Here is a 27,509-nt window from a genome sequence, read left to right as displayed (position 1 = left end):
AAAAAAAAAAAAGAAGTTAGATATAAAACAGTCCACCGCATACACATAGAATGTGTACTGAGAGTAAAAAAAACTATAGGCTAAGGCTACATGCAGACGACCGTATGCGTTTTGCAGTCCACAAAATGACATCTGTATGCCATCCGTTTTTTTTTTTTTTTTAAGCATCCATTGTAACAATGCCTAAAACGGACAAGAATAGCATATGTTCTATTTTTTTTGCGGGGCTACAGAACGGACATACTGACAGGGTGTGCCGCCTGTATTTTTTGCAGAACATTGAAATGAACGAGTCCGCATCCTATCCGCAAAAAAACAAACAAAAACCGAATGGACACGGAAACAAACAACGTTCGTGGACATGTAGCCTAAAGGGGCTCTCCTGTCTGAAGAAAACTGGTGCCAGAAGGCTTTCAATGGCTTAAAACCATAAAAGAGCCAATACTCCCTGCAACTGCCCTCTATTCGTGCTCCTGTCTTAACACAAGTACCTGCTCAAAAAATCATTTGCTGAAGCGTCAACCATGTGGCCAGTGACTGAAAGGACACTTCCAGCAGAGAGAGCAGCAGGGACCGGTGAAGATAGTATTTGTTCTCTTATACTTTGAGCCTGAGGTCAATTTTTTTTCAATCCGAGACGGCCTTCTGGCGAGGTATGAAACTTTTGAAGATACAGGCCAAAAGCCAGAGGCTACACTACTGGGAAATTCTAATGACTATATGCCCCCTTATTTCTGCCATGTTGTTGAGATCTTGTGTTCCGGGGGATTGTGGTTTCATGAAATCAACGTCCTGTCCTCGTGATAAGTCATCAGTTTCAGATAGGAGGGGGGCCGACTCTCACCGATCAGCTGTTTGAAGGGAGCGAGACACTCGTGTGAGGGCTGCATCCTCTTCAATGTCTACCTACACACCATCTACATTGTAAGGAGACTGCAGTGGATGCATCGCTCGCACAGGGGCGGCAGCCCCTTCAAACAGCTTATTGGTGGCAGTGTAGAGAGTCGGACCCCGCGATCTGATATTAATGACCTATCCTGATGTTACCAACAATGGTACAGTCGGCACTCCGTTGATTCAGTGGCGTGGTGCTCGTGTCCCGGATCAATCTCCCATGTACGCTGTACAAAACAAGACTGGCACTCAATGGATTCGATATCTCAAACAATCGTGACGCGTTTCAGCTCGTGAAGTAAGCCTCTCTCAGACTTTTTAAGAAAGGCTCACTTCACAAGCTGAAACGCATCACAGTTCTTTATGTGACAAATAAAAAGAGAAGCGATATCGCATCCAGTGAGTGGCGGTCTTGTTTTGTACAGCTATCCTGATATTACATCAACAAAATCCTAAACCGGACTATCCCTTTAACTCGCATGACTAAATACATTGCAATATGGATAATGTGGTGGTTTGAATACATAAAGGATCTCATGCCAGCACTGCACCTGGCAGAGCATAAATTAGGCTATATTCACACCCATCAGAGACCACATATTGGCAGTCCTACCAGATCGGGAGGGCAAAATAGTGATGCGTGCACTATTCTTCTTACCTGACAGCTAAGTCAGACATTGTAAGTCACTGTATGACATTCAAAGAATAGCCCATATAATATATTATACACAACATGCCACACAATAAGGATTAGTGCCCAGCTTACCCATGTCCCCTAATACTCAGGTTAAAACATCCCAGTCTGTCACAGCCAAGGGAGTCAGCGCCACACTACAAGTGAAGAAGAAATATGCAGATAAGAAAATCACCTTTCTACTTTCAGTAACTAATTTATGGCTGCATGCTGTGCTGTACAGTATCCCTAATGTCTATCTACAACCATGAGGGGGGAGGGGACAGCATCAGTCTCCTTCCCCCTCTGGCAACTTATAATATAGTCTATTATACCTTCCCTACAGAAGGGGTCTTCTCAGCTACACTACCATGCTAAGCAGAGGTTCTATTCCTTAGATCTTTCCTATTTCAATCTCAAGTGATCTACAAAGAGCATGCATGCACACCAGCACTAGGCAGGTGGACATACACTGCTATTTGATTTGACCACCAGTTTGTGCCATACTATGTAAGGAAATTACATTACCTCACTGCATCATATTTTTAACAGTATATAAATTAGAAACAGTTTATTTTTTATGATAATCGTACAATAATTGATATGTAATGGTGGAAAAATCCCTTTACACTAGGGTTAAACAAACGTGAATATGGGCTAAAGCAGGAGCCAAACAGTCGCGTGAATCCACCAATCCTGTGTCAGGGTATATTGAACCCACTTAGTAAATAGGAGATAGAATGTGTGACCCCTCCATCCAAAATGCAGTTTATGGGGCGACAGACCCCTTATAACGATCACAGGGCACATGCACTATAACCCAGAGACAGTTTGGAGTCTTTACCTGTAGGACAATGCAGGTAGGCTGGTAGAAATCTATCACTTGTTTAATTACAGGCTGAAAGAGGTGTCGGTAACCTTTAAAGACAGAAAGGAAAGTAGCCACACATGTAATAGATGGAATTAGGCACTGACTGGTTATTAGGAATCTACCTCTAGTGGTGGGAATATTCACAAGACATCTAGGGTCCCTCACATGAAACTGATTCTTAAAGAGTCAGTGTTGCCCAGAGAAACTACTCAGACTCCAGCTTTTATTTTTCCAGAGTGTGAACAATTAAAGAAGTTTTCCCATCTCAGACAATGGGGACATATCGCTAGGATATGCCCCCATTGTCTGATAGTTGCGAGTCCCACCTTTAGAACCCACACCTATCTCGTATAACCAACCGGCAAAAATTGAGGGCGCACCGCGCATGCGCGGCTGCCCTCCATTCATTTCTATAAGGCGCCGAAAAAAGCCGAGCGTTGGCTTGGCCATTTCCGTCTGCCCCATAGAAGTGAATGGAAGCGTTGGCTGCGCAAGCACGGTGCACTCCCATTCATTTCTGCGATTCTGAAAATAGCCGAGCGCATCGGTCTGCTATTTTCAGCGGACCAATAGGAACGCTTGGTTGTGGCTGGACCTGGTACTGTCAACCACCACTATGCATGCTTCATTTTCGGCTGTATTTTCCCAGAGGTGAGACCCACACATATCAGAAAATGGGGGCATATCCTAGTGATATGCCCCCATTGTTTGAGATGGGAATACCCCTGTAAAGCAATCATCTGCTCGGTTTTTAGATTTTTAGGGTTATTCACCCAGATTGTATATTGTGAGCACTTACTTTGGTCATCAATGCCATCCCTTAATGGGACATTCAGACAGTAATACCTCCCACTTTCAGCTCCAACCTCATACATGTCACCTGAAACAAGACAATAGGCAAAAAACAGAAGGTTAAATTATGTGCAAAAGGGAAGCCAAGTGAAAAATCCTTAAAGGGGTTCTCAGAGAATAACTTAAAATAGCTACCAGCAACCTGTCCTAGAATGTGAGCCGGGCTTACAGAGCTTCCAAGAGGGAGGAGGGGGCTGGGCCTCACTACACATTATGCTCTAGCACTTACATATACTACACATTGGTAAGCATTCCTGTCAGGCTGATCAACCATGATAGCATATCCTAGGCAGGATTCCATGATAACCAACATATACTACACATTGGTAAGCATTCCTGTCAGGCTGATCAACCATGATAGCATATCCTAGGCAGGATTCCATGATAACCAACATATACTACACATTGGTAAGCATTCCTGTCAGGCTGATCAACCATGATAGCATATCCTAGGCAGGATTCCATGATAACCAACATATACTACACATTGGTAAGCATTCCTGTCAGGCTGATCAACCATGATAGCATATCCTAGGCAGGATTCCATGATAACCAACATATACTACACATTGGTAAGCATTCCTGTCAGGCTGATCAACCATGATAGCATATCCTAGGCAGGATTCCATGATAACCAACATATACTACACATTGGTAAGCATTCCTGTCAGGCTGATCAACCATGATAGCATATCCTAGGCAGGATTGCATGATAACCAACATATACTACACATTGGTAAGCATTCCTGTCAGGCTGATCAACCATGATAGCATATCCTAGGCAGGATTCCATGATAACCAACATATACTACACATTGGTAAGCATTCCTGTCAGGCTGATCAACCATGATAGCATATCCTAGGCAGGATTCCATGATAACCAACATATACTACACATTGGTAAGCATTCCTGTCAGGCTGATCAACCATGATAGCATATCCTAGGCAGGATTCCATGATAACCAACATATACTACACATTGGTAAGCATTCCTGTCAGGCTGATCAACCATGATAGCATATCCTAGGCAGGATTCCATGATAACCAACATATACTACACATTGGTAAGCATTCCTGTCAGGCTGATCAACCATGATAGCATATCCTAGGCAGGATTGCATGATAACCAACATATACTACACATTGGTAAGCATTCCTGTCAGGCTGATCAACCATGATAGCATATCCTAGGCAGGATTCCATGATAACCAACATATACTACACATTGGTAAGCATTCCTGTCAGGCTGATCAACCATGATAGTATATCCTAGGCAGGATTGCATGATAACCAACATATACTACACATTGGTAAGCATTCCTGTCAGGCTGATCAACTATGATAGCATATCCTAGGCAGGATTGCATAATAACCATATACTGTACAACAGTGTGTAGTGTGGGTCGGTATTTTTTTTCTGATCACAGATTTATTTCATTCTATTTCCTGTAAGTTATGGGGCGGACATCTTGCTTGAGCAGTTTTTAACAGCATTTAGAAAGCATTAAGAAAATTGCACTACAGCAGCCAAATGGTCCATCAGGGAACCTCACTGACTTCTATGGGAGAGTTTTCTGGCCATGCTCTGTGACCTGAGCCGAGGACATTGTACAAGGAAATAACAGAAAAGCTTTGACCATCACCAGTTGTGAATGGTGGATCCTGTCTTGTCCCTTATTCTAATCCTGTCTGTAATAGATAAGCAGGTAACTATTATTCGGCTTAGTGGCCAGTGCAGGATTTTATGGTTTTTGCTCAAATATAGACATTGACATGGAGACACTTCACTAGATCCCTGACTTCCATGTCAAAGCATGGGCACCCTGCAACTGAGCTCACAGGGATGCTGATGGGTGGCAGAGGGCGCTCCCTTTCTTTGGAACCACTTGGAAAGCTGCCATTTCTCTGCAACTGCCATACCCTCCTCACTTTGATTGCCCATGCCAGGCAGTGAAAATGTCATCATGCCTGGCCCTGACAATGCAAGTGGAAAGGATGCAGCAGTCACAGAGAAAGGGGAGCCTCTAGGAGTAATGGCAATGCCCCCATTGCTCCTATAGGCTAATTTGCATATATTAAAACATTGTTTTCTCAGCAATGCGAGTACATATGATCATGGGAAAGGAACATGAGCCTCACGCAGCCTTAGAACTACTCCTCTATTGTGTTTTAAGATGGCTAGACCATTGTGCATATCAAGCACTTGTTACCTTTAGTCTCCTCTCCATCTTCTCAGACTGTAAGCTCTTCTGAGCAGGGCCCTCATTCCCCTTGTTCGTTGCTATGTTATTTATGACCTGGTTTGTACAGCGCTGCAGACTAGGTTGATGCTATATAAAGATTATTATGGGACCCACACAGGTGCCTTCAGCTGCCAGGTGCATGTGCAATAGGTTAAGATTCATAGCTACAAATCTTATGACTGGTGTGAAAAGACATTCAGATGATCAATAACGGGTTATAACTGAGAAATAGCTCTCCTCCTCACTGCCCTGTGTTTGACTGTAAGACAGCTGGCTGCAGCAGCCACCTCCCATTGCTGGTGTGACTACAGTAGGAAAAAGATTTAAGCCCTGCCCTCTTGGCTAAGCCACCACCTCATCCAGCTACCAGCTGATCTTTGGGGACAACTATAATTTTGGCTTACATCATTCAGTTTAATAATGGATGTGGTTGATTTATCTCTGTGCACAGAGCTCACAACGTTCACAGTCTACCCTTGTTGTCTTACCTGTTCCAGGAAAAAAATAGTTTCCATATTTGTGAAAAGAGACTGTCATGACTCTGTCTGTGAGATAAAATGCTTCTTGTACGCCATCTCCATGGTGAATATCAATATCTATATAGAGAACACGCGGATGGTACCTGAAAAATAGTTTAATAATAATTATAAAGCTGTAGAAAACATGGCAATAAGATCCAGTATTCTTCCAGCTAAGGCTACTTTCACTCTAGCGGCAAGGAACTCCGGCAGGTGAACAGCCTGTGGGATCCGTGCTGCCGCTAGTGCACGCGTGCCCTCGGACTACCCCTCTGGCCGGAGTTCCTGCGGCAGCACGGCAAACATGCAGAGAGGTGGACGGAGTAAAACTATACTGTCTAACAGGTCTGATGGAACACCATATAAAAATAAACTGTCCGGTGCGGACAGTTAGAGACTACTGTTGGAATGTCAACAGTGAGGAGGAACATAGGTCATTGGAAGTTCCACGAATGCACAAGATGAACCTCTAACAGTTCAGCACCACCCTGGAGTATAGGGTGTCACAATTTTAGTTTCAGCAAATAAAGCTTGCATGCTGTCACATTGGTTCTGGTGATGATCACATGGGTGCACAGCAAATTACACTAGTGAGTCCAGATAACTGGATTGTAACTAGCTGTGCACATAACAGATATTCATCCTCATGACATAAGCAATGGAGGTTCTCTTTCAATGATTGCAAGCAGAGATCTTTAAAACTTTAAGGAACTGATACACAGAGAATATTAGAAAATGTTTCACTATGCATTAAATGGGTTCTGCAGTTTGTTTTAACTGATGATCTCTCCTCTGGATAGATCATCAGCATCTGATGGGTGGGGGTCCTACACCCGGGACCTCCGCTGATCAGCTGTTTGAGAAGGCAGCAACGCCGCGGCCTTCTCACCGTTTACCGCTGGCCCAGTGACGTCACGAATAGTATCAACTAGCCTGGGCAAGGCTAAAACGCTGTTCACGTGAATGGAGATTAGCCCCGCCCAGGCCACTGATCAAACAGCTGATCGCCAAGGGTCCCGGGTGTCGGACCCCCACCGATCAGATACTGATGATCTATCCAGAGGATAGATCATCAGTTAAAACAAACTGAAGAACCCCTTTAAATAAGAGTGTCTGAGTTGCTCCTACTATTGTGCAGCCCAGTCAATAAGCATGGGTGCACCAGAAATGGCTCTTTACCACCAGTACTGAACATATTAGGTGAATAGTAAGAGGGGATGAAAAGAAGACTAAGGGGCGAAATAAGAAGTATAGAACAGCAATATCTAGACCAGTGATGGCTAACCTTGGCACTCCAGCTGTGGTGAAACTACGACTCCCAGCATGCTCTATTTATTTCTATAGAGTTCTGGGAGCAGCCAAGCAAGGGGGGCATCTTGGGAGTTGTAGTTTTACCACAGCTGGAGTGCCAAGGTTAGCCATCACTGATCTAGACATATGAAAAATGTAATCCTGGGAAAACTATTTTATAGGGGTTTTCCAGGATTTTCATATTGATGGCCTATGTTCAGGATATGTCATCAAGATCAGTTTTGTCTGTGGTCTGACTCCTAGGACCCCCACCGATCAGCTGATTTAAGAGGCATCGGCCCCTCTGAGTGCTTAGGCTTCTTCCTAGGCCGTGTGAGGTTGCGTTCACAGGCCACGTGGACCAGGCGCAGCTCAGTCCATTTCAAGTGAATGGGACTGAGCTGCCTTTCCAAGCACAGTCGCTATCAAATGTAAGGCGCTGTGCTTGGTGAGCTGCAAGGAGGCCCCCCTGATCACAGGAGTGCTTGGGCCTCAAACAGCGGTCAGACCCCTACCGATCACATATTAATGACCTATCCTGAGGATACGCCATCAAAATGTAAATCCTGGAAACTGCTAGATGATTTCTTGTCCTATCTGAAAGCAGCATATGATAGAGGGAGAGAAGCAGATCTCGATGATATGGTTCTTTTTATGCTTTGGAGCAGGACTGGAAACCAAATTAGATTATTGTTGGGTGAACTGACTGAATTCAGTGCAGGCGGCCCACTGTCTAATGCATATGGGGCAGATGAAGTCAGGGGGAAGGGGATCGGGTAGCTTTAGTTCCACAGAAGTGTCTGGCACCTCATAGGCATTATGGGAGGCAAAACAAGGCGTAAAAAAAAGGTCTTCTTCCAAACTTAATGTTTCCTGCATGCAGTATACCCACAGATGTAGGCTGTTATCTGCATATATAATCTGCCAACTATCTAATGTCACAGCACAAGCCTTGTAGTCAACTTACTCCTCAGATCTCCTTACCGTTGAAAATCCACCCATTAGACACAGCTTGGTTTAAGATTTCTCTGTTTCTACTGATGCATCACAATTCGTAGAAAGCGCCATTTAATACATCATACGGTGTATGGGCCCAGAATCTCTTAAGCATTTTTCCTACTCGCTTAGCACTTCTGTTTTAATCCTGTATCCAGATACATTGGTCATCTTAAACTGCAGAATCTCCACATCTTTCTCCATACTTCACAGTTTATTAGGTTGCTTTCGCAGTGTGGTTAGGGAAACAGTCCACTGCCCACCTGAGGCGAATATAGTGATCTGTGATGTTCCAACCCATCCACACAGGCTACTGTCCCATACCCAAATGATGCTGTGAGTAGGGGAGGGTAGACCCAGCGTAGACCCATGGTCTAGGTGGAAATCATAGAATCGGATCCCTATGATGCAGTGAGCTCAGCTCAGACCAGCCTGTCCGGGAAAGGTGCCCGTTACAAGGACCCTTCTTCTTAGACCCCACACAACTATGTAAAGCAGCATAATCTGTAAAGGGAATCGGTCACCCATTTTTACTAATAAAACCACCGGCAATGGCCAGCAGTACATGTTAACACCACGCCTGCAAGTCATTAGTATGTGCACTGAATGCCCAGAAATCTGATCCAAAGTGCCCATCTGGAATGGTTTTCCTTTTCAAAGTGCCCAAGCCCTCTTGTTCCTGATGCTTCCTCCTCACCTGACATCAGTGCTTCAATACCACATCTCACATAGGTGCCCTCTGATGCGCTGATCATTAAGAGCATAGGGCCCAGTGCAGGGCCGGCGTCATAACCCGGCATCCCCGGGCAAGTGCCGGGGCCCAATGCTCCTGGGGGGGGCCCACTGAGCTGCTATGAGCACTTCCATCAATACAGATGGGAGCTCTCACTGCTGTCACTTCACTTACGCAGTACCCCCCTGGTGGGCCCTCTGAGCTGCAGAGACTCAGACACGCCCCCTCTACACAGGACACACGCTGCCTGAGGAGAGAGACCGCAGGGCTGGAGCTGGAGCAGAGAAGTGTGTAGACAGTCTGAGTGAGTCTGCACTGTGACTGTCTCTTGTCTGTGGTCTGTGGGACAGAAGGGGGGGGGGGACTCTTCGATCGGCTGCTGCTTCATTCTATTTAGTTGTGTTACTGTTTCATTAAGCAGTTTGTCTCCATGACACCTGCCCCCCCCCCCCCACATATCCTGTCCTATCTCATCCTCATGGGGCCCCTGCTGTCTCCTTGCCTCCCTCATGTATCCAGAGCTCCTGTCCCACCCCCCTATCTCCTGTTGCTGCCCTGCACAGACCTCCTGCCCCTACTTCTTGTATGAATCCCCCTCAGAGTCCCTTCCACCTACTTGCTGTGTCCACCCCTCCTGTCCATCCAGGGCCCCTGTCTCACTCCTCTGCCTCTCATTATGGTGGCATCTGAACAGCATTCACCATAAGGACCTTCTAACGTCACAGGGTAATGTGACTGTGCCCCTTTATACCCTGCATTGTGCCCTCTTACCACACCCTGTGCAGTGCCCATAGTCATTCCTTGTACTGTGTCCTCTTATACCCTTTTATCCGGTCACTGTATGGTGGTTTTATCATTGTATGGCGGTGTTATCACTGTATGGCGGTGGTATCCAATAACTGCATGGCCATAACGGGGTAGGGCTAATATCTTTATAGTATATAGATTTTAGTGTATTATACTGTGCCCTGTATTTCCCAGTAGAAAATGATCCTTGGGAAACACAGTCCTCACCACTGACCACCAGGTCCAGGTAGATCTCTGTCAGTACATGGCGGCCTCCCCTCTCCGCCGCGCTGCTCCGCTGTGTACTGGTGCTTATTCTGACACTAGGGCTGGGTTCACATCCTATTTGTGCCATCCATTTAATGTATACCAAAAATGTATGCGTTAACAGATGCCTCAGACTGATGCCGTACAGTGGCGTCCGTTCACCATACAGTTCCATTGTAAAAAAACATATACGTTAACGTATGCATTTTTTACTTGACTCTGCAGCATACAAAAACGTGGAGTGCTGCACATTTGTATACATCAAACCGATAGGAAAAACGTGATGTGAACACACATTGGGGGGGAGGGGGGCGTAATAAAATTTGCTGTGGGGCCCAGTCAGTTCTACCTACATCACTGCACATCTCCTTCTCTCCTCCAGGCCGGGCTCACTGCTGCAGCGGGCCGCCGGAGAGAAGGAGCGCAGGGAGCTGCGGTTAGTGAACGACAGGACCGCCGGCTCCCCTGCAATGATAGGTATGTGAGGGGGCCACTGGGGGGGACATTCATCACACTGTGAGGGCCCCTTACACAGTATAACGACTCCCAGTGCCCCCCATTTAGTATAATGATCCCCATTGACCCTCCATTTAGCATAATGACCCCCAGAGCCCCCTCCATACAGTATTCCCCCAGTGTGGGGGCTACTGGGGGTCATTCTGAATGGGGGCTACTGGGGGTTATTATTCTGAATGCAGGGCCACAGGTGGTCATTATACAGTGGGGGGGGGGGAATTGGGGGTTCATTATACTGTGTGAAGGGCCACTAGTAGTCATTATACTGTGTGAAGGGCCACTAGTAGTCATTATACTGTATAGGGGCCACTGGGGGTCATTATACCGTGTGGGAGCCACAGGAGGACATGTCAATGTAAACAAATGCCTCATGGAGGCCCACTGGGATTTATCGCCCAAGGGCCCACATGAACCTGGAGCCGGCCCTGGCCCAGTGCTTGCACAGAACAAACCCTGGAGAGGCAGTAGCCCACAAAAGGGAATGTAGTGTGCAGGCGCTGGTAGAGCATCAGGTGGCGCCTGCACGAAATTTGGTATAGAATTGCCACAATGTCAGGGGAGGAAGGCTTGGGAAGTTACTGGAGGAGCAGATATCGGAGAAAAGAAGAGGGATCCCGCCCATCTGCATATGAATAGGCATTCTGGGCATACACCGGTAAGACCGGAATGGTATTAACATGTACTCCTGGCCATTGCAGGTAGTTTTATTAGTGACAAATTCCATTTAAAAAGCCTGTTATATTTTGGGAGCAAATGGCTAACTGCCCATTGTGAACCACAATGAAACAGGCCAGCTACCATCCAGAATCCTATGGATTTATTCACATGTTAGGTCATAAGCAGGGATTTTCACAAAATTTATTATATGACTGTGTAATGCAAACAGACCCCGAATTATGGATCCAGAACTGTAAATCCTTATTATTGGGAAAGATTCCCCCCCCCCCCAAGATAAGGAAAATTGTCTTCTAGCTCATGGAATTGTATTTGCCTTCCTCTGGATCAACTGCAGGATCAAAGGTCGAACTGGAAGGAACAATCAGGGTCATTTATCAAACTGGTGTGAAGTAGAACTGGCTTAGTTGCCCATAGCAACCAATCAGATTCCACCTTTCATTTTTGACAGCTCCTTTGGCCAAAAATTTTTTTTGCCTTATAAAGTTTAATACTATCCTTCTCACACTTCCAAAAACAACCTGGTTGTTACCTCAAGAGTCTAGCCCTGGTCATACACATTGCATAGAATTTAGTCTTCGCTTTTCCAATACCACAGACATATGGGAGACTGTATTATAAATGGAGATCATTTTCGGGTAAGGTAGGTGTTCAATTATATTACTATACAATAGTGAAAATCAGCATTTAACCTTCCAAAGGATAACATGGAAGATGAATGGCATGAGAACAATGAAGCAAAGGTAAATTAGAGAAAAGCTATTTAAGTGATTTACTAACAAAACGACAACTCCATAGTATATAGGGTTAAACATACTTACTTGAGCAGCTCCAGAATACCAATCACAATATCATTGACATAGCAGAATCCAGAAGCCTACAAAAATAATTGGTGATATGAGTAAAGGAAAACATAAGAATATCAGAGAACAATTAATGTCATACTCTCCAAACTTACCTCAAACTTCTTGGCGTGATGAAGTCCTCCAGCCCAGTTAATTGCAATGTCACAAATCTGTTCACAAATTTATATCACAACAGAATTAGCAGGCAAAAAATTATTAAGAGTACAGTGATCCCTTCAAGATACAATATTCTCAGCATACAATGGTCTTTTCTGGACCATCATCAAGTTGAATCTAGACTCAACATAAAATGCCTCAGATCCAACCAATCTACGTGGTCATTTCTCTGGCAAAACATCTGTATTGGTTTTCTAGTACAGGGATGCTCAACCTGCGGCCCTCCAGCTGTTGTAAAACTACAACTCACACAATGCCCTGCTGTAGGCTGATACCAGTAGGCTGTTCAAGCATGCTGGGAGTTGTAGTTTTGCAGCAGCCGGAGGGCCGCAGGTTGAGCATGATTGGTCTAGTAGATTCTCTGTGGTACTACGTTTTATGTACTGCCCCCTGTCTGTGCCAGGATGACCTGCTCCTTTGAACATTAAGTGAACTGAGTCTTCATTTTACTTTTCTGGTACATGTAAATACTATGTAAGACCCTGAAGAAACTCCGGCCCTCATCATAGAAAGTGATTTATAGCGTTCAGCATCTATTCCCGTTTTGGTTATCTGCATATTTTTCTTAAAACGTCACCTTTTTCTTATTTTGAGATGACATTTTGGGCTTTAGAACCAATCACCGGTTTCCATAGAGTTATGGACTAAAGTTACAATGGTCGTTGTAACTTGAAGGACCACTGTATATATAATTATTAAACTTAAAAGGGATATTTTGATATTGATGGCCTATGCCTAGGACAGATTGTGGATGTTCAACTACTGCCACTCCCACCTGATTGAGTTCCAGAAGGAGTTGCACCCACTTCATTGTTTACACGCACATCCTTGTACATTTTAGAGCTCAGTCCCATTCACTTGAATGGGAAAGAGCTGCAGTATCTGGCCCAGCTATTATAAAGTGTAGGGCGCTATGCTGGGTAAACAATGGAGGCTGCAGCCCCTTTAATTAGTTGATCCCTTAGGGTGCCGGAAGTTGGTCCTCCACTAGAGATGGTTGAATTGATTTGCTCATCAATGTTCTTGAGCAGTGAGGGTCTGTCCCCGCTGCTCAGGAGACTCCTCTTCTCCATGATTGACAGGGCCGGACATCTCACCTATCCTGGTCAATCTTGCTCTGGCACTGCTACCAAGTTGAGATGTCTGGCCCTATTAATCATGGTGCAGGGGAAAGCTGCATGAGCAGCAGACACAGCCCCTTGCTAATCAAGAACTCTGCTTAATGAACAAATCAAATTGCCCATCTCTATACCAGACTGATCCTTAATGATAGGCCATCAATATCAAAGCTCAGGAAAACACTGTTAATTGTCCATAGCCATTAATTATTCTGTACAGATTCATCGACTGCAGAGCTGTACACGGTGGTAAGAGAGTAATATAAAGTGGTATATAAACATAACCACAACATTAGAGAGCAAAAAGTTCTACCTTGTCAGTGTGGTCCATCTGCTGAGACCCAAAGGGATCACTAGAAGTGGTGTGTGGAGCTCTTCAGAAGACAACTGCAGCCCAAGGGGCAACACATGGTGAAGAGTTCCATAGCTTCTGCACACAAACGTATTTGCTTTCCGTGCCTATTCTGGTTTTTTTGCGGACCATATGCAGAACCATTTATTTCAATGGGTGTGCAAAAAAAAACACGGAAGTTACTCCGTGTGCATTCCGTTTCCGTATGTCTGTTTTGCAAAGCCCAAAAAATAGAACATGTCCTATTATTGTCGCATTATGGAAAAGGATAGGACTGTTTTATTAGGGCCCAGCTGAAAAATACGGAATGCACACAGACGTCATCCGCATTTATTACGGACTGCAAAATACATACGGTAGTGCGCATGAGCCCTAAAAATGGACCCCGTGCGACCAGTCCTATGTGTCTAATAGGCCTCAGTAAGGTTGTGTTCATAGCAACATAGTATCCCCTAAGCGAGGTATCATTCACATAGCATAGAATGAGATAATAAAGCATAATAAAGAAGTATTGCTGAATACCTTGTTGTTTAGTTGTGTAGCACCCTGTAGAGAGGCTCCTGTGTAGCGAGAGCAAAACTCAAAGAGGCCTGGAAACACTGGGCTGTAAAGAGATAAATGGCAACAAGGACAGACTGAGGAGGCGAGGAGAAGTGAACCGGTTTACTGTACTTCAAAGGGGACTTTACCCAACATGCTTCCAAGTCTAGGACTACACAGTAGCGTAAAATTAACGCTTTAGACAAGTCGAGCCACCAAAAAGTGTGTGCGATTTGTCTGACTTGCTGTCACATGGCTACTTTAGATTTGCTATTTGGCTGGTCACAAGCTGGTTGCACACGACTTACATTTCAGTCTATGATGGCAAAGTTGGATGTGTGACTTGCTACCAAAAATTCGTCAGGTTTGAATTATGGATAACATGGAGTCATGTCACCTGCTGCAATGCGACCATAATGCCAATGAGGGCTGTCACGATGCCAAAATTATGATTTGATTTTGACACCATAAAAAGGTATTGCGATACTGGATACCACGAAAAATAAAATAAAAAAAACACACCGAAAAGCCACGTACATTCCGCATTTTATGGAATGTCCGGCCCATAATAGAACACAAGGTGACAAAAAAAAAAAAAAAAAAAAATTTTTTTAAAATCGCCAATCACATGGTTTTTGATTTTTTTTTTCTGTTGCAGCAATCACCACATGTGAGGCTTTTTTTTATATTTTAATAGTTTGGAACTTTCGGACATATCTAATATGTTTATTTGTTTATACATAAAACTGGGAAAGGGGGTGATTTATACTTAATATTTTAGTGTTTGTCTTTTTAAACTTTTTATTTAATAACTATTAGCCCCCTTAGGGGCTAGAACCTGGGATCTTTTGTTCCCTTGTCCTATTCACCCTAATGAAGCGCTATTAGGGTGAAAAGGGTTTTTCACTGTCCCTGCTGCCCTGTACTTTGTACAGATGGAAGCAGGGAGCTTACCATGGCTGCCAGGGCTTCAGTACCGTCCTGACTGCCATGGTAACCGATCGGAGCCCTGCGATTTCACTGCTGGGGCTCAGATCGGAAGCTACCACCAATGAAGAGGGGAGGAGGGGACCCTGTGGCCACTGCCACCAATGACTTTAATACTGGGGAAGCTGGGAGGGCGCACTGTGCCACCAATGAAGATAACTAACCTTTTAATACAAATATAGGCAGTGGGTGCAGTCGGCAGAATCACATACCTGGCACCCGACCTCTATGACGAGGCACTGTGATCTGTGGCAATTAACCCCTCAGGTGTGGCACCTGAGGTGTTAATTGCCACAGATCGCAGCGCCTTGTCAGAGGTTGGGAGCCAGGTATGTGATTCTGCTGATGGCACCCACTGCCTATATTTGTATTAAAAGGTTAGCTATCTTCATTGGTGGCAGTGGCCACAGCCGCTCCCCTCTGTCATCTTATTGGTGGCAGCGGCACAGTGGGGAGGGAGAGACTGCTTCCTTCTCCACTGTGCTGCTGAAGAGAACATGGTGCGAGAGCAGTGCGCGCCATGTTCTCTGATACTAGGCTGCACAGTAGCACAGCCTAGTATCGGTAAAAGGCAAATTCAGGTATTGAATCGATCCAGGTACAAAAGTATCGATTGAGTATCGATAATTCGATACCCAGTGCAACCCTATTGCCAATCATTAGAAGTAATGTCACAATGCTACAAGACCAAAGTCGCTGGGGAGAACTAGCCTTACTCTATTCATACAAGCTGACCTCAATGAGCTCCAGCTGCTGGAACTTACTGCAACCACTGGTGAAAGCTACAAATGTCTGGACATACTGTGCTGCACACACTTGTGTGGAGTCTGGCACAGAAAGGGTTGCTCTTTGAGGTTGGCAATAAAGTAACATCCTGAGCAAGAGAACCCCATCTGTACCACGCACGCAGGAGATGCTTTACGAGTATACAGGAAGGATTTATGAGCTGCTACTGCCAGTTAAGAAACTGCATGCTTTTTAAAGGGATTTTCGAGGATTTAAATATTTATCACCTATCCTCAGAATAGGTTACCAACTATCTGATTATTGGGGGACGGAAGGGGCAGGGATAGACTCCTGGAACTCCTGACAATCAGCTGTTAAAAGACCCTAGGCTAGTGACATGTCAGATGGGCTTTGTGCAGCTCGCTCCCACTGAAGTGAATGTGAGTTGCAATGCCAAGCACAGCCGCTATATAACGTACAATGCTGTACCTGGAATACTATGAAGGGACCCCACTAACCAGCTAGCCCGAGGACAAATCATTAATATTTACAGGGGTTGTCTCACTTCAGCAAGTGGCATTTATCATGTAGAGAAAGTGAATACAAGGCACTTACTAATGTATTGTGATTGTCCATTTTGCCTCCTTTGCTGGCTGGATTCATTTTTCCATATAATATTTGCAAAGACAGGTGCACTCTGCGGTCTTACTAAACCCTCAAACTGATGTTAAAATTTAAAGATTAGCCAACATATCCTACTGTGGAGGACATGTCTGAGCCCGAGCGCTGCGCCAAGGTTTCTTAAGTAGCTTGGGTCCTAACACTCACCTACCTGTGCCATACGGGCAATACCAGGGGCCAGTGGGCGAATTACAGGAGCGTGAGGTCCACCTAAATGTAGCCTGTGGATGGAAAACAGGTACATTTAAATTGGAGTTTATACAGCTCCAATTCATTTTTCCATCACATTATACACTGCTTGTTTCCAGGAGTTACAACCACATTGCAATCCATCAGCGGTGGCCGCGCTTGCACACTAAAGAAAATAAATAATCGGAATTAGACTTACCCATCACCATGACAGCCACAAGAAGATTGACCCCTGACCTCTGCAGGGGCAGGAACAGAGAAAGGTTAAGACACCATACACCAGTGCTTTCCAAAATTACAACAGTGAGAGGTGGAGATAAATCTAAGCAACTATTATATAATTAGAAGGTATCAATTCATACCCTCAACAGAATTAAGCAAATAATGATAATTGGGGAGGGAATAACGGGCCGTCATGGCGATCTCATGGAAACCAAAATTACCAGCAAGTCTAATTCCGATTTTCCATATCACCATGACGGCCACAAGGAGATATCCAAAATTATAACATCACGGGGGGTGCTACTGCCTTATGGACTTTACGTCCAAAGGACAGTTCGGAAGAATTGGAGAACTCTAAGCGGTAATGCTTAATAAAAGTATGTACACTGGACCAGGTTGCCGCCCTACAAATGTCTTCCATGGAGGCACCCGCTTTCTTAGCGTGAGAAGAGGACATAGCTCTAGTTGAATGTGCTTTTAAGTTGGCTGGACAAGAGAACCCCAGAGTGGTATAACAATGGGTAATTGTGCACTTAATCCATCTGGCAATGGAAGACCTAGACAAACTCTTCCCCCTGTTTTTCCCTGAGAATTGAACAAGAAGACTATCAGACTTCCTGAATTCCTTAGTGACCTCCAAGTATTTCAGAACCATACATCTAACGTCTAAAGTGTGAAAGGAACTTTCCCTGCTATTTTTGGGGTTATTACTAAAAGACGGGAGGATGATCTCTTGATTCCTGTGGAAGTCAGATACCACCTTAGGCAGGAACCCTGGGTCTAGTCTGAGTACTATCCTATCTTCCAGGATTCTAAGATAGGGTTCCCTAATTGAGATAGCCTGTATTTCACCCAGCCTTCTTGCGGATGTAATCGCAATCAGAAATACAGTCTTGAAAGATAGGAATCTGAGCGGACAGTCTTCCAGCGGTTTAAACTGACTCATAGTTAAGCCATTTAAAAGGGAACCTGTCACCAGGATTTTGGGTATAGAGCTGAGGACATGGGTTGCTAGATGGCAGCTAGCACATCTGCAATACCCAGTCCCCATAGCTCTGTGTGCTTTTATTGTGTAAAAAAATGATTTGATACATATGCAAATTAACCTGAGATGAATCCTGTCCCTGACTCATCTCACATACAGGACTCATCTCAGGTTAATTTGCATATGTATCAAATCGGTTTTTTTGCACAATAAAAGCACACAGAGCTATGGTGACTGGGTATTCCGGATGTGCTAAAGGCCATCTAGCAACCCATGTCCTCAGCTCTATACACAAAATCCAGGTGACAGGTTCCCTTTAAAACAGTGTTAAGGTTCCAGGAAGGGACTCGTGATTTCAAAGTAGGCCTCAATCTTGATGCTACTCTGATGAATCTTCTGATCCATCTGTGACTGGCAAAGTCCGCATCGAAGAAACAGCTGAGTGTCGATACCTGTACTTTTAGAGTAGAGGGCCTAAGTTCCAGTTCTAGACCTCCTTAAAGGAAATCTAAGAGTTGCTGAATCTTTGATTTAACTAGGCTTGGAGAAGATTTCCCTGTCCAAGAGCAGAATCTCCGCCAAATTTTTAGGTATATGACAGATGTCACCTTCTTACTGGACCTGAGAGTGGCTATGACCTTGTCTGAAAGTCCTTGACGCTTGGATGGGGATTTAGGATGGGCCCCTGATGTAGAAGGTCTTTCCTGAGCGGAAGAGTCCTTGGGCTGGAGATTGAAAGTTTTTGGAGGGAAGAGAACCAACTCCTCTTTTGGAATAATCGGTATTGGAGGAAACACATAACAGAGATTCTCGACCCATGTTGTAGCAATTGCGTCTATCATCCAAGGATTGCCCCTAGGATCCAGGGAACAGAATCGGTTAACTTTTTTGTTGTCTTTTGATGCAAACAAATCTATGTCTGGTGCCCCCCATCTGTCAGCTATCACTCTGAAGACTTCCGGATTTAGGGACCATTGTGTTCAGTCTATTGTGTGTTGGCTTAGGCTACTTTCACACTAGCGTTCGATCGGATCCGTTCTGAACGGATCCGATCATATTAATGCAGACGGAGGCTCCGTTCAGTACAGATCCGTCTGCATTAATAACTTAGAAAAAATTCTAAGTGTGAAAGTAGCCTGAGCGGATCCGTTCAGACTTTCAATGTAAAGTCAATGGGGGACGGATCCGCTTGAAGATTGAGCCATATGGTGACATCTTCAAGCGGATCCGTTCCCATTGACTTACATTGTAAGTCTGAACGGATCCGCTCGCCTCTGCACGGCCAGGCGGACAGCTGAACTCTGCAAGCAGCGTTCAGCTGTCCGCCTGTCCGTGCGGAGGCGAGCGGAGCGGAGGCTGAACGCCGCCAGACTGATGCAGTCTGAGCGGATCCGCTCCATTCAGACTGCATCAGGGCTGGACGGAGGCGTTCGGGTCCGCTCGTGAGCTCCTTCAAACGGAGCTCACGAACGGACCTATGAACGCTAGTGTGAAAGTAGCCTTAGATAGTCCGCCTCCTGATTGAGGGTCCTTTTGAGATAAGTTGCCGAGATAGACCTCACGTTCCTTTCGGCCCAGTAAAATATTCTCTTTGAAAGGTCTAGATTACAGTGATGGCTAACCTTGGCACTCCAGCTGTGGTAAAACTACAACTCCCAAGATGCCCCGCTTGCTTGGCTGCTCTCAGAACTAATGGAGCATGCTGGGAGTCGTAGTTTCACCACAGCTGGAGTGCCAAGGTTAGCCATCACTGGTCTAGAAGCTTCTTTGATTTTGTTCCTCCCTGATTTGAGAGGTAAGCCACTGTCATTGTGTTGTGTGACAGAATCCTGAGGTGGTGATCCAGAAGAGCCTCTTTCGCCATCTTTAAGGCTTCCCATACAGCGCTCAGCTCTCTGAAGTTTGAGGATTTGCTGCTTACTAAAGGGGCCCAGGAACCTTGGTAATAGTAGTCCCCAATTTTTGCTCCCCAGCCTGACTGACTCGCATCAGTCTTGATCTGAACATACGGAGACTTCCTCCAGGCCACTCCCTGTGAGAGATTGTGGTCCACCTTCCAGCAGCTTAAGGAGGTTTTTACATAGGCTGGAATGGGAACCTTGCAATCTAGAAACCTCTGTTGCTTGTCCCAGATGTCCAGAATCCAGGACTGCATGGGACGGGAATGTAGTTGACTCCACATTAGTGAGGGAATGCAGGCTGTCAGAGTGCCCAGCAAACTCCTAGCTTCTCTTATAGAGCAGATAGTCTTCCTCTGGAAGGTTTTGACTTTCCCTTTAGAAACTGAATCTTGTGGTCTGTGACTGCGAGTCCAGGATGACTCCCAGGAACCATACTCTGGTCAATGGCTGTAGACATGATTTCTGCAGATTGACAATCCAGCCCAGTTCTGTTACAGTGGATAAAAAAAATTAAAAAAAAGTTTCCAGATCTGTTAGTAATTGGTCTACTGTATCTCCCACTAGAAGGAAGTCGTCTAGATAAGGAATCAAGTTTAGTTATTTTTGTCTCAGGAATGCTACCATCTCGATCACCAGCTTGGTGAATATTCTGGGAGCTTAGGAAATCCAAAACATAAGAGCTGTAAACTGAAAATGGCGAGTGTCGCCTTGCTGGTCTTATGGCGAATCTCAAGAATTTTTGAAAGATGTGGTGGATCGGGATGTGATAATACGCATCTTTTAAGTCCACTGTACACATCACTGCATTCCTTTTTATTAGGGGAATTGAGGATACCAGGGACTCCATCCTGAACTTCCTGTAGGAAATGTACTGGTTGAGGAATTTCAGATTTATAATCATACGGAATGACCCTTCCTTCTTTCTCACCAGAAAGACTGGAATAGAATCCCTGGCCCTGTTCTAAAAACTGGGACCTGAATGACCACCCCTAAAACTATGAGACCTTTGATCCCTGCCAAATGCTGCACTGAGCTTTCACTGGCCCGAGATTTGATATAAAAAAATCTGCTCGAGGGGACTGAAGAAAATTCTATTTTGTAGCCTGCTCTGACTACCTCCTGGGCCCAGGGATTTGATGTTACCTTCTTCCAGGAAGATAGAAATTTCTTTAGCCTTCCCCCCACTCTGGCATCATTGTTGATGGCCGGGTTTACTCTAGGGATTGAGGAGAAACCCTTTCCCCCTACCCCCTTTGGGGTAACTCCAGCAGCCTGACTTCCCTTTCCCTCTGTAGGATCTCTCTTGGACCTGAAAGGAACGAAAGGGAATTTTCCTCCCATAAGGTCTATCCTCCGGAAACCCCTTCTTTTTATCTGATGCCTTTTCCAGGATCTTGTCTAAGACTGGACCGAAGACATATTCACCTGAAAAGGGGATAGAACATAACTTCATTTTTGAAGTCTTGTCCCCTGACCACAATTTCATCCAAAGGGCACGACATGACACATAAGTAACACCTGTATCCTTAGCCAAGAATCTAATGGACTCAGCAGACGCATCTGCTAAAAAGGCTGTTGCTGATTTTAGGAGAGGGATGGAATTTATTATTTCCTCCCTGGGGGTCTTATCTTTCAAATGGGACTCTTAACTACATAGACCTCGCGACCGAGGTTGCAGAAATGTTAGATTTAAGATTAAACATGGATGCCTCCCAGGATTTACATAGTAAGCCGTCTGCTTTCCTCTCCATTGAGTCCCTCAATTGGGATGCGTCTTCAAAGGGTAAAGAGTTTTTTTGTTTTTTTTTAATAACCTTGGCTACCTGTACGTCTATTTTGGGGATCTCATCAAATAGTCTTGACTCTGCCGGATCAAATAACAGGGTGTTCTTGTATTCTCTAGATACCCCTAGCCTCTTCTCAGGGTCTGACCATTCCTCCAAGATCATATCCCGAATGTTTTCGTTAATCAGGAACACTCTGGTTCTTTTTGTCCTTAGCCCCCCCAAACATCTCCTCCTGAATGGAGTGAGTTTTTTGAACATTCTCCACCCCCATGGTGGCTCTTACAGCTTTAAGTAGGTCAGACATCTCATCTGTGGCAAAGTAGAATTTTTTTTTTACAGCCTTCTGGAATTTCTCCCTCAGAAAGGGGGCCCTCCTCCCACTGTCTGGAAGAAGAGGCGTCATCATCCATGCATTCCGAATCAGAAGAGGATGGTGGGATTAACTTTTGCCTTTTCGGGGGCAAGGCTCCCCGGTCAGCCTCCAACATCTGAGATAATGAAGCCTTAACCTCCTCCTGAATCATGGAACGAACCTCTTCCTTCAGTGAGGCACGTTCCTCCCGTACTATATTAGCAATGCACTCTTTGCAAAGCTTTTTGGAGTAACCATCGGCTAACTTTTTGAAACATGAAATACATTTTGCAGGTTTTTGGGGTTTCTTCCGAGCCTCCTTAAATACCCGTGAGGCGAGAACAGACCAAAATTAGACGGGAGGAACTATGAACTGTAACAAGGTGAAAACACAGCCGTGCCCCATAGCCAGAGAAGGACACACCAGACTTAAGTAAAGGGTGATCCCCAACCCCAATATGGGTCTGACCATAAAAAAGGCAATCCCCGCAGGAAACTTACGGAAGGCTGAGAAGGAGCATCAAGCTCTCTGGGCGATTGCAGTTCCGGACCTGACATCTCTGTTACACCAGACCTCAGATCAGTGCCTACACGCGGCTCCTCGGTTTCCAGCCGGCATTTTGAATGCTGAACACCGGCGCGCGCCGCCCGCCTCCTACGTCACTTCCTGGACAAACCGGAAGTGACGTCATCCAAAGCGCAATTGCGCTGTGCGCTCGCTCCAGCTTAAGCCACGAAGGGCCAGGAGGAGGATGCTACGCCGGGAGCAGGCTCCGGATCTACCAGAGCGAGCCCTCCTGTCTCTCCCCTGCCCAGCATTTGTACAAAGACAGCCGGCGAGCAGGGGAGTACGGCAAGATCCAGCGGTTAAGATAAGTGCCACAGCACACATACTCCCCGCAGGGAGTTCCATACACAGAGACTTCCTCTTCTCTCTTCATCTCCTTGACCCACAGGGAGACCTTTCTCTGCCCTGGCCTCTGTAGGGAAAGGAAACACTGGTGTATGGCGGAGGAGGGGAGTGTTCTAACCTTTCTCTTCCTGCCCCTACAGAGGTCAGGGGTCAAACTCCCGGTGGCCATCATGGTGATGATATGGAAAGTACCAGCCTCTCTGGTGGTTAGGACCATGGGGTGCACAGTGGTGTCTGTAACCCCTGGAAATGAGCAGTGTATAATGTGATGGAAAAATGAATCCAGCCAGTAAAGGAAGTAAATGATTAATGCCATTTGCTAAAGTTTCACAACCCCTTTCATTTCTCGGTGTCTGCTCTTTCAATTCTCTACTGTAATCCTCACTAAGCTTTCATGTGATGCCTCCATAGATCAGTAACAATCTGGACAGATATTTGATGAAGCCCAACTTACCAATCGTCACCAACATTGAAGGCATTTAAGCTTTTAGTGAAGCCTTGCATGTTGTTGGGGCTCACCCGCTGCAGGAAATCAATGTAATCCTCAGAGTGAAAGCGGCACATATCATGCTGAGAAGCTTGGTAAGGCTTAAACATCTGTGGATAGTAAAAAGAGGACGCGTCACTTCTTCAGACAATGTACCAATGCAGACAGCGCTCCAAGTGGTCGAAGTTGGTTGGTGCACGCCTCTAAGACCTCTTTCACACGAACAATACGGATTGGCTCAGGATGCGTTCAGTGAAACTCGCACCATTTCGCAAGTTCAGTCAGTTTTATCTGCAATTGCATTCAGTTTTTTCTGCGCGCGTGTGATCCGTATTGATGTGTTTTTCACGCTTGTGAAAAAAAAACCTGAAGGTTTACAAACAACATCTCCTAGCAACCATCAGTGAAAAACGCATTACATCCGGATGCAATGCGCTTTTCACTGAAGCCCCTTCACTTCTATGGGGCCAGTACTGTGTGAAAAACCAAGCATATAGAACATGCTGTGTTTTTCAGGCAATGCAGAACTGATGCGTGAATAAAACACTCATGTACACAGACCCATTGAAATGAATGGGTCAGGATTCAGTGTGGGTGCAATGCGTTCACGTCAGGCACCGCAGCTGCACGGAAAACTCGCTCGTGTAAAAGGGGCCTAAAAGGCAAGGTCCAAATTTCCCAAAATATCGTAGAGTACAAAGTAATAAAGGATGGAAGCAGCACTCCAAATTGGAAAATACTTATGCCTCTTTTATGCTATATGAATCACAAGCATTTAGCAATTTGGAGCTCTGACTCCCATCATTTCTTACTTTGAACTATGCGTCCTTTCTTCAGTGGCCCGTGGCTCCCTCATATGGCCTTAAACTACATTAAAGGGGTATTCCGGTTATCACAAGTTATCCCCCATTCTGTGGCTATGAAATGGATGGAGCAGCTGATCGCAAATTTGCGCCATCACTCCATTAATTTCAATGGGAGCGCCAGAGATAGTCGAGCGCTGTACTCGGCTATCTCCCACAGAAATGGAGTGGCGGCGTGTTTTAAAAACTGGCTGCTCTGTCCATTTCAGTGGGGCCCCACAGGGTAAGGGATCCACACGGATCTGTGGAAAGGGGATAACCTGTTATAACCGGAATACCCCTTTAAAAGGCAATATACAGTCTGTAAAAAAATAAATCTAAGTAAGGCAGAAAATACGATGATCCGCCAGGAACTTGGCAGTATTTTGGATTCCAGTGTAGCATTTCTAATACTACTATTAGATTTTGGCAATTCCCTTATACTTTTCAAATAGTTCATTTAAGCTGAACTTAAAGGGGTTGTCTGCTTTTATTAAATTATGACCAATTAATAAAAAGAAGTAAAAAAACTAAAACAAAAAACAGACAACCCGTTTAAGGGTTAAGGTGTCTTCTTAGTATCCTTCGGATAAGCCTCCAATGTTATAGTCTACAAAATCCCTTTATGGGTATAAACCAATTAAGCACAGTACTTACAATCATCTTTTTATACAGGCCATAGTGAAGAACCAGGCTGTGGGTGAGGGCCAAGCGGTGAGGTTTCATCGGGTGGCCTGTGCCTAAAAATTATAAAGAGATTATACAACAAGCTGGTTTTTTTTCCCACAAAACCACGACATGTGAATACAGCCTGAGCCTAAACATTGCTTGAAGGTAAGCATGTCCTATTAACCTAGAGTTGTGGCAACTACCTTTACAGAACGAGCTGACTCCATGAGTTGGGGGGCCCATCTAGATCAGTTGTTGCAGTTATCCATAGTGACAATTTACTGCCAGCATCTTCAGCTGGTATGTGACTGCCGAGGGCAACTGCTCACTTGACCGTTGCACCAAAATGTAATGTCTACAAAAAAGCTTGAATGTCGCCTGGTGTTAAAGGGATTGTTCAGTTTCGGCAAGAAGATAACCACCAGGGATTACCCTGGTACTTCCCTAGCAGATCCAGCATCGCTGCTACAGTTCTCCAAAGCGGGCTTTACCTGGCTGCAGTGGTGGGGTCATGTGACCACTAAAGACAATCACTGATCTCAGAGGTGCTCCGCTGATACTCCAGCCATACATGTCTGATGGAAGGCTCAGACATGCTTGTGTCTGCTATAGAGCTCATGGTGGCAGCGACTGATACAGCACTGCAGAATGTGTTGGCACCATAAACAAATAAAGTCCCTTTTAGGCCCGTTTCACACTTACTTTGTGGCTTTCTGGTTTTGAGATCTGGCAGAGGATCTCAAAACTGTGCCAAACCAATGCCAGCTGCGGTTTTGTGTCCGGTCTGCGAAACGGAACAAACCGGATCCGGAATGAAAATCAATATAAGTCAATGGTGCCAGATTAGATTTTTTTTTTTGTTATTGAAAAAGAAAAAAGAAAAAAAAAAAAAACAAACACTGATCTGGCACCCATGGACTTAATGATTTTCATACCGAATCCGGTTTATTCAGTTAAGATTTAATCCAACCGGATTTGCCCGAAATGGATGTTACCGGATGTATTAAGACATACTGATAGGTACCTTAGATTGTGAGCCCCGTTGGGGACAGTTGGATGCTAATGTCTGTAAAGTGCTGCTGAATATGTCAGCGCTATATAAGTGCATTAAATAAATAAATTAAAAGACACGGATCTGTTTAATTCACGTTTTGAGATCCTCTGCTGCATCTGAAAAACATAAAGCCACAAGTGTCAAGTGGACCTTACATGACACGTAGGCCATATACTCAACATAGACATCAGTGCACGACGAGTCTAATGAATGAGGCCAGAGGCTTGGCTATAGTGTTATCCATAGGATGTACCATAAATGTCTGAGGGCGTATCTGCACATGTTCCTGTCTACAGGTGTGGATCCCAGAGCGATCAGACGTCATTATAACATAGGCACAGAAGGATACGCTTTTACACAGGCCGAGGGTCGGGCAATTACTAGGTCCGAACACGGATTCCGAGTCACATATAAAACTACTGCCCATCACCACTCATCTTTCAAACAGCACATACATCTGCTTATACACTGCAGACAAACAGTGAAACTGTAGGGGAATGAATGACCACAGCTGAGATCATTCATCCGCAGGCAGAGGAGATGACTGATGCATGTAAGTGCAGCAGAACAAGCAAGTACTGAATGGATCCCGACATGCCAATGTGCCCTAAACATCTGAGATGGCAATGCCTGGGAGTATTAGGTAAATCATCCTCCGGCTACATACTCGGAGCTGCAATTCCATGAACCAAGCTCATCCCGACAGGTAACGGGCACAAGGAGCACATCCACCACCTAATGCAGCCAGAGGGCACCGGCACTCACTGAGGGGGGCGGACTTACCATAATGGAAGTTGCCCACGTCCGGGTCGTAGAAATAGGCCACGGTTTTCGCCATTTTTGGCAATAAATATAACCAGCCCCGGAGGCAGAATATGAAAAGTACACTTCCGCCTGCGCTCCGGAAGTACGTTCTGTGCAGAGCGTCCGCCACACAGCGCGTCACTAGTCACTAGGTGGAACCTGCTCTTCTCTTGGGCGCCGTCTAGTGGAGCAGAAGGGAGGCGGCAGCTTCTAGAACGTGACACCGAATTATTCCGCATGTTAGGTCTGCGCAGGAAACGTGTCACCAGAACAATGGCGGCGTTCCACACAAGCTATAGTGTTACCCGGGGTGTCTCAGGGCTCCAAACGCTATCTGATAGCTAGAAAAGTCCGAGACGTGAACAGCGCAGCAGATTATACTGACGCAGGCTGCCAGCGGCTGCTGCAGACATCCCGACCTGCAAAAACTCATTTCAGGGAGGTTCTCTTATTTTTTTCTTTCACAAATTTTTTATTACATTTTCCAAACATATGCAGTATCTGCACACTTTGCTCTATGGTGTGGAGGACTGGGCTCGTTACCCTGCCCCAAATTATCATATT

The 27,509-nt window shown here is 45.3% G+C and overlaps 1 protein-coding gene across 1 annotated transcript in view; it reads right to left on the bottom strand.

Moving 5' to 3' along the window:
- Positions 1–27,050, bottom strand: part of HDAC3 (histone deacetylase 3) — a 31,238-nt gene extending 4,188 nt beyond the window's left edge. The window contains exons 1-10 of the mRNA XM_044277815.1: positions 26,925–27,050; positions 25,076–25,158; positions 23,544–23,686; positions 14,329–14,410; positions 12,273–12,329; positions 12,136–12,191; positions 6,022–6,155; positions 3,238–3,318; positions 2,412–2,485; positions 1,661–1,725 (exon numbers count right to left, since the gene is read on the bottom strand). Coding sequence (XP_044133750.1) covers positions 1,661–1,725; positions 2,412–2,485; positions 3,238–3,318; positions 6,022–6,155; positions 12,136–12,191; positions 12,273–12,329; positions 14,329–14,410; positions 23,544–23,686; positions 25,076–25,158; positions 26,925–26,979 — 830 coding nt within the window. The 5' untranslated portion in view covers positions 26,980–27,050. The remainder of the gene's footprint in view (positions 1–1,660; positions 1,726–2,411; positions 2,486–3,237; positions 3,319–6,021; positions 6,156–12,135; positions 12,192–12,272; positions 12,330–14,328; positions 14,411–23,543; positions 23,687–25,075; positions 25,159–26,924) is intronic.
- Between the last annotated feature and the right edge of the window lie 459 nt (positions 27,051–27,509).

Source organism: Bufo gargarizans, chromosome 2 (assembly GCF_014858855.1).
Source record: "Bufo gargarizans isolate SCDJY-AF-19 chromosome 2, ASM1485885v1, whole genome shotgun sequence".
Classification (NCBI taxonomy): Eukaryota; Metazoa; Chordata; class Amphibia; order Anura; family Bufonidae; genus Bufo; species Bufo gargarizans.
Note: the sequence above shows the minus strand (reverse complement) of the source record. Positions and strands in the feature narration are given on the sequence as shown.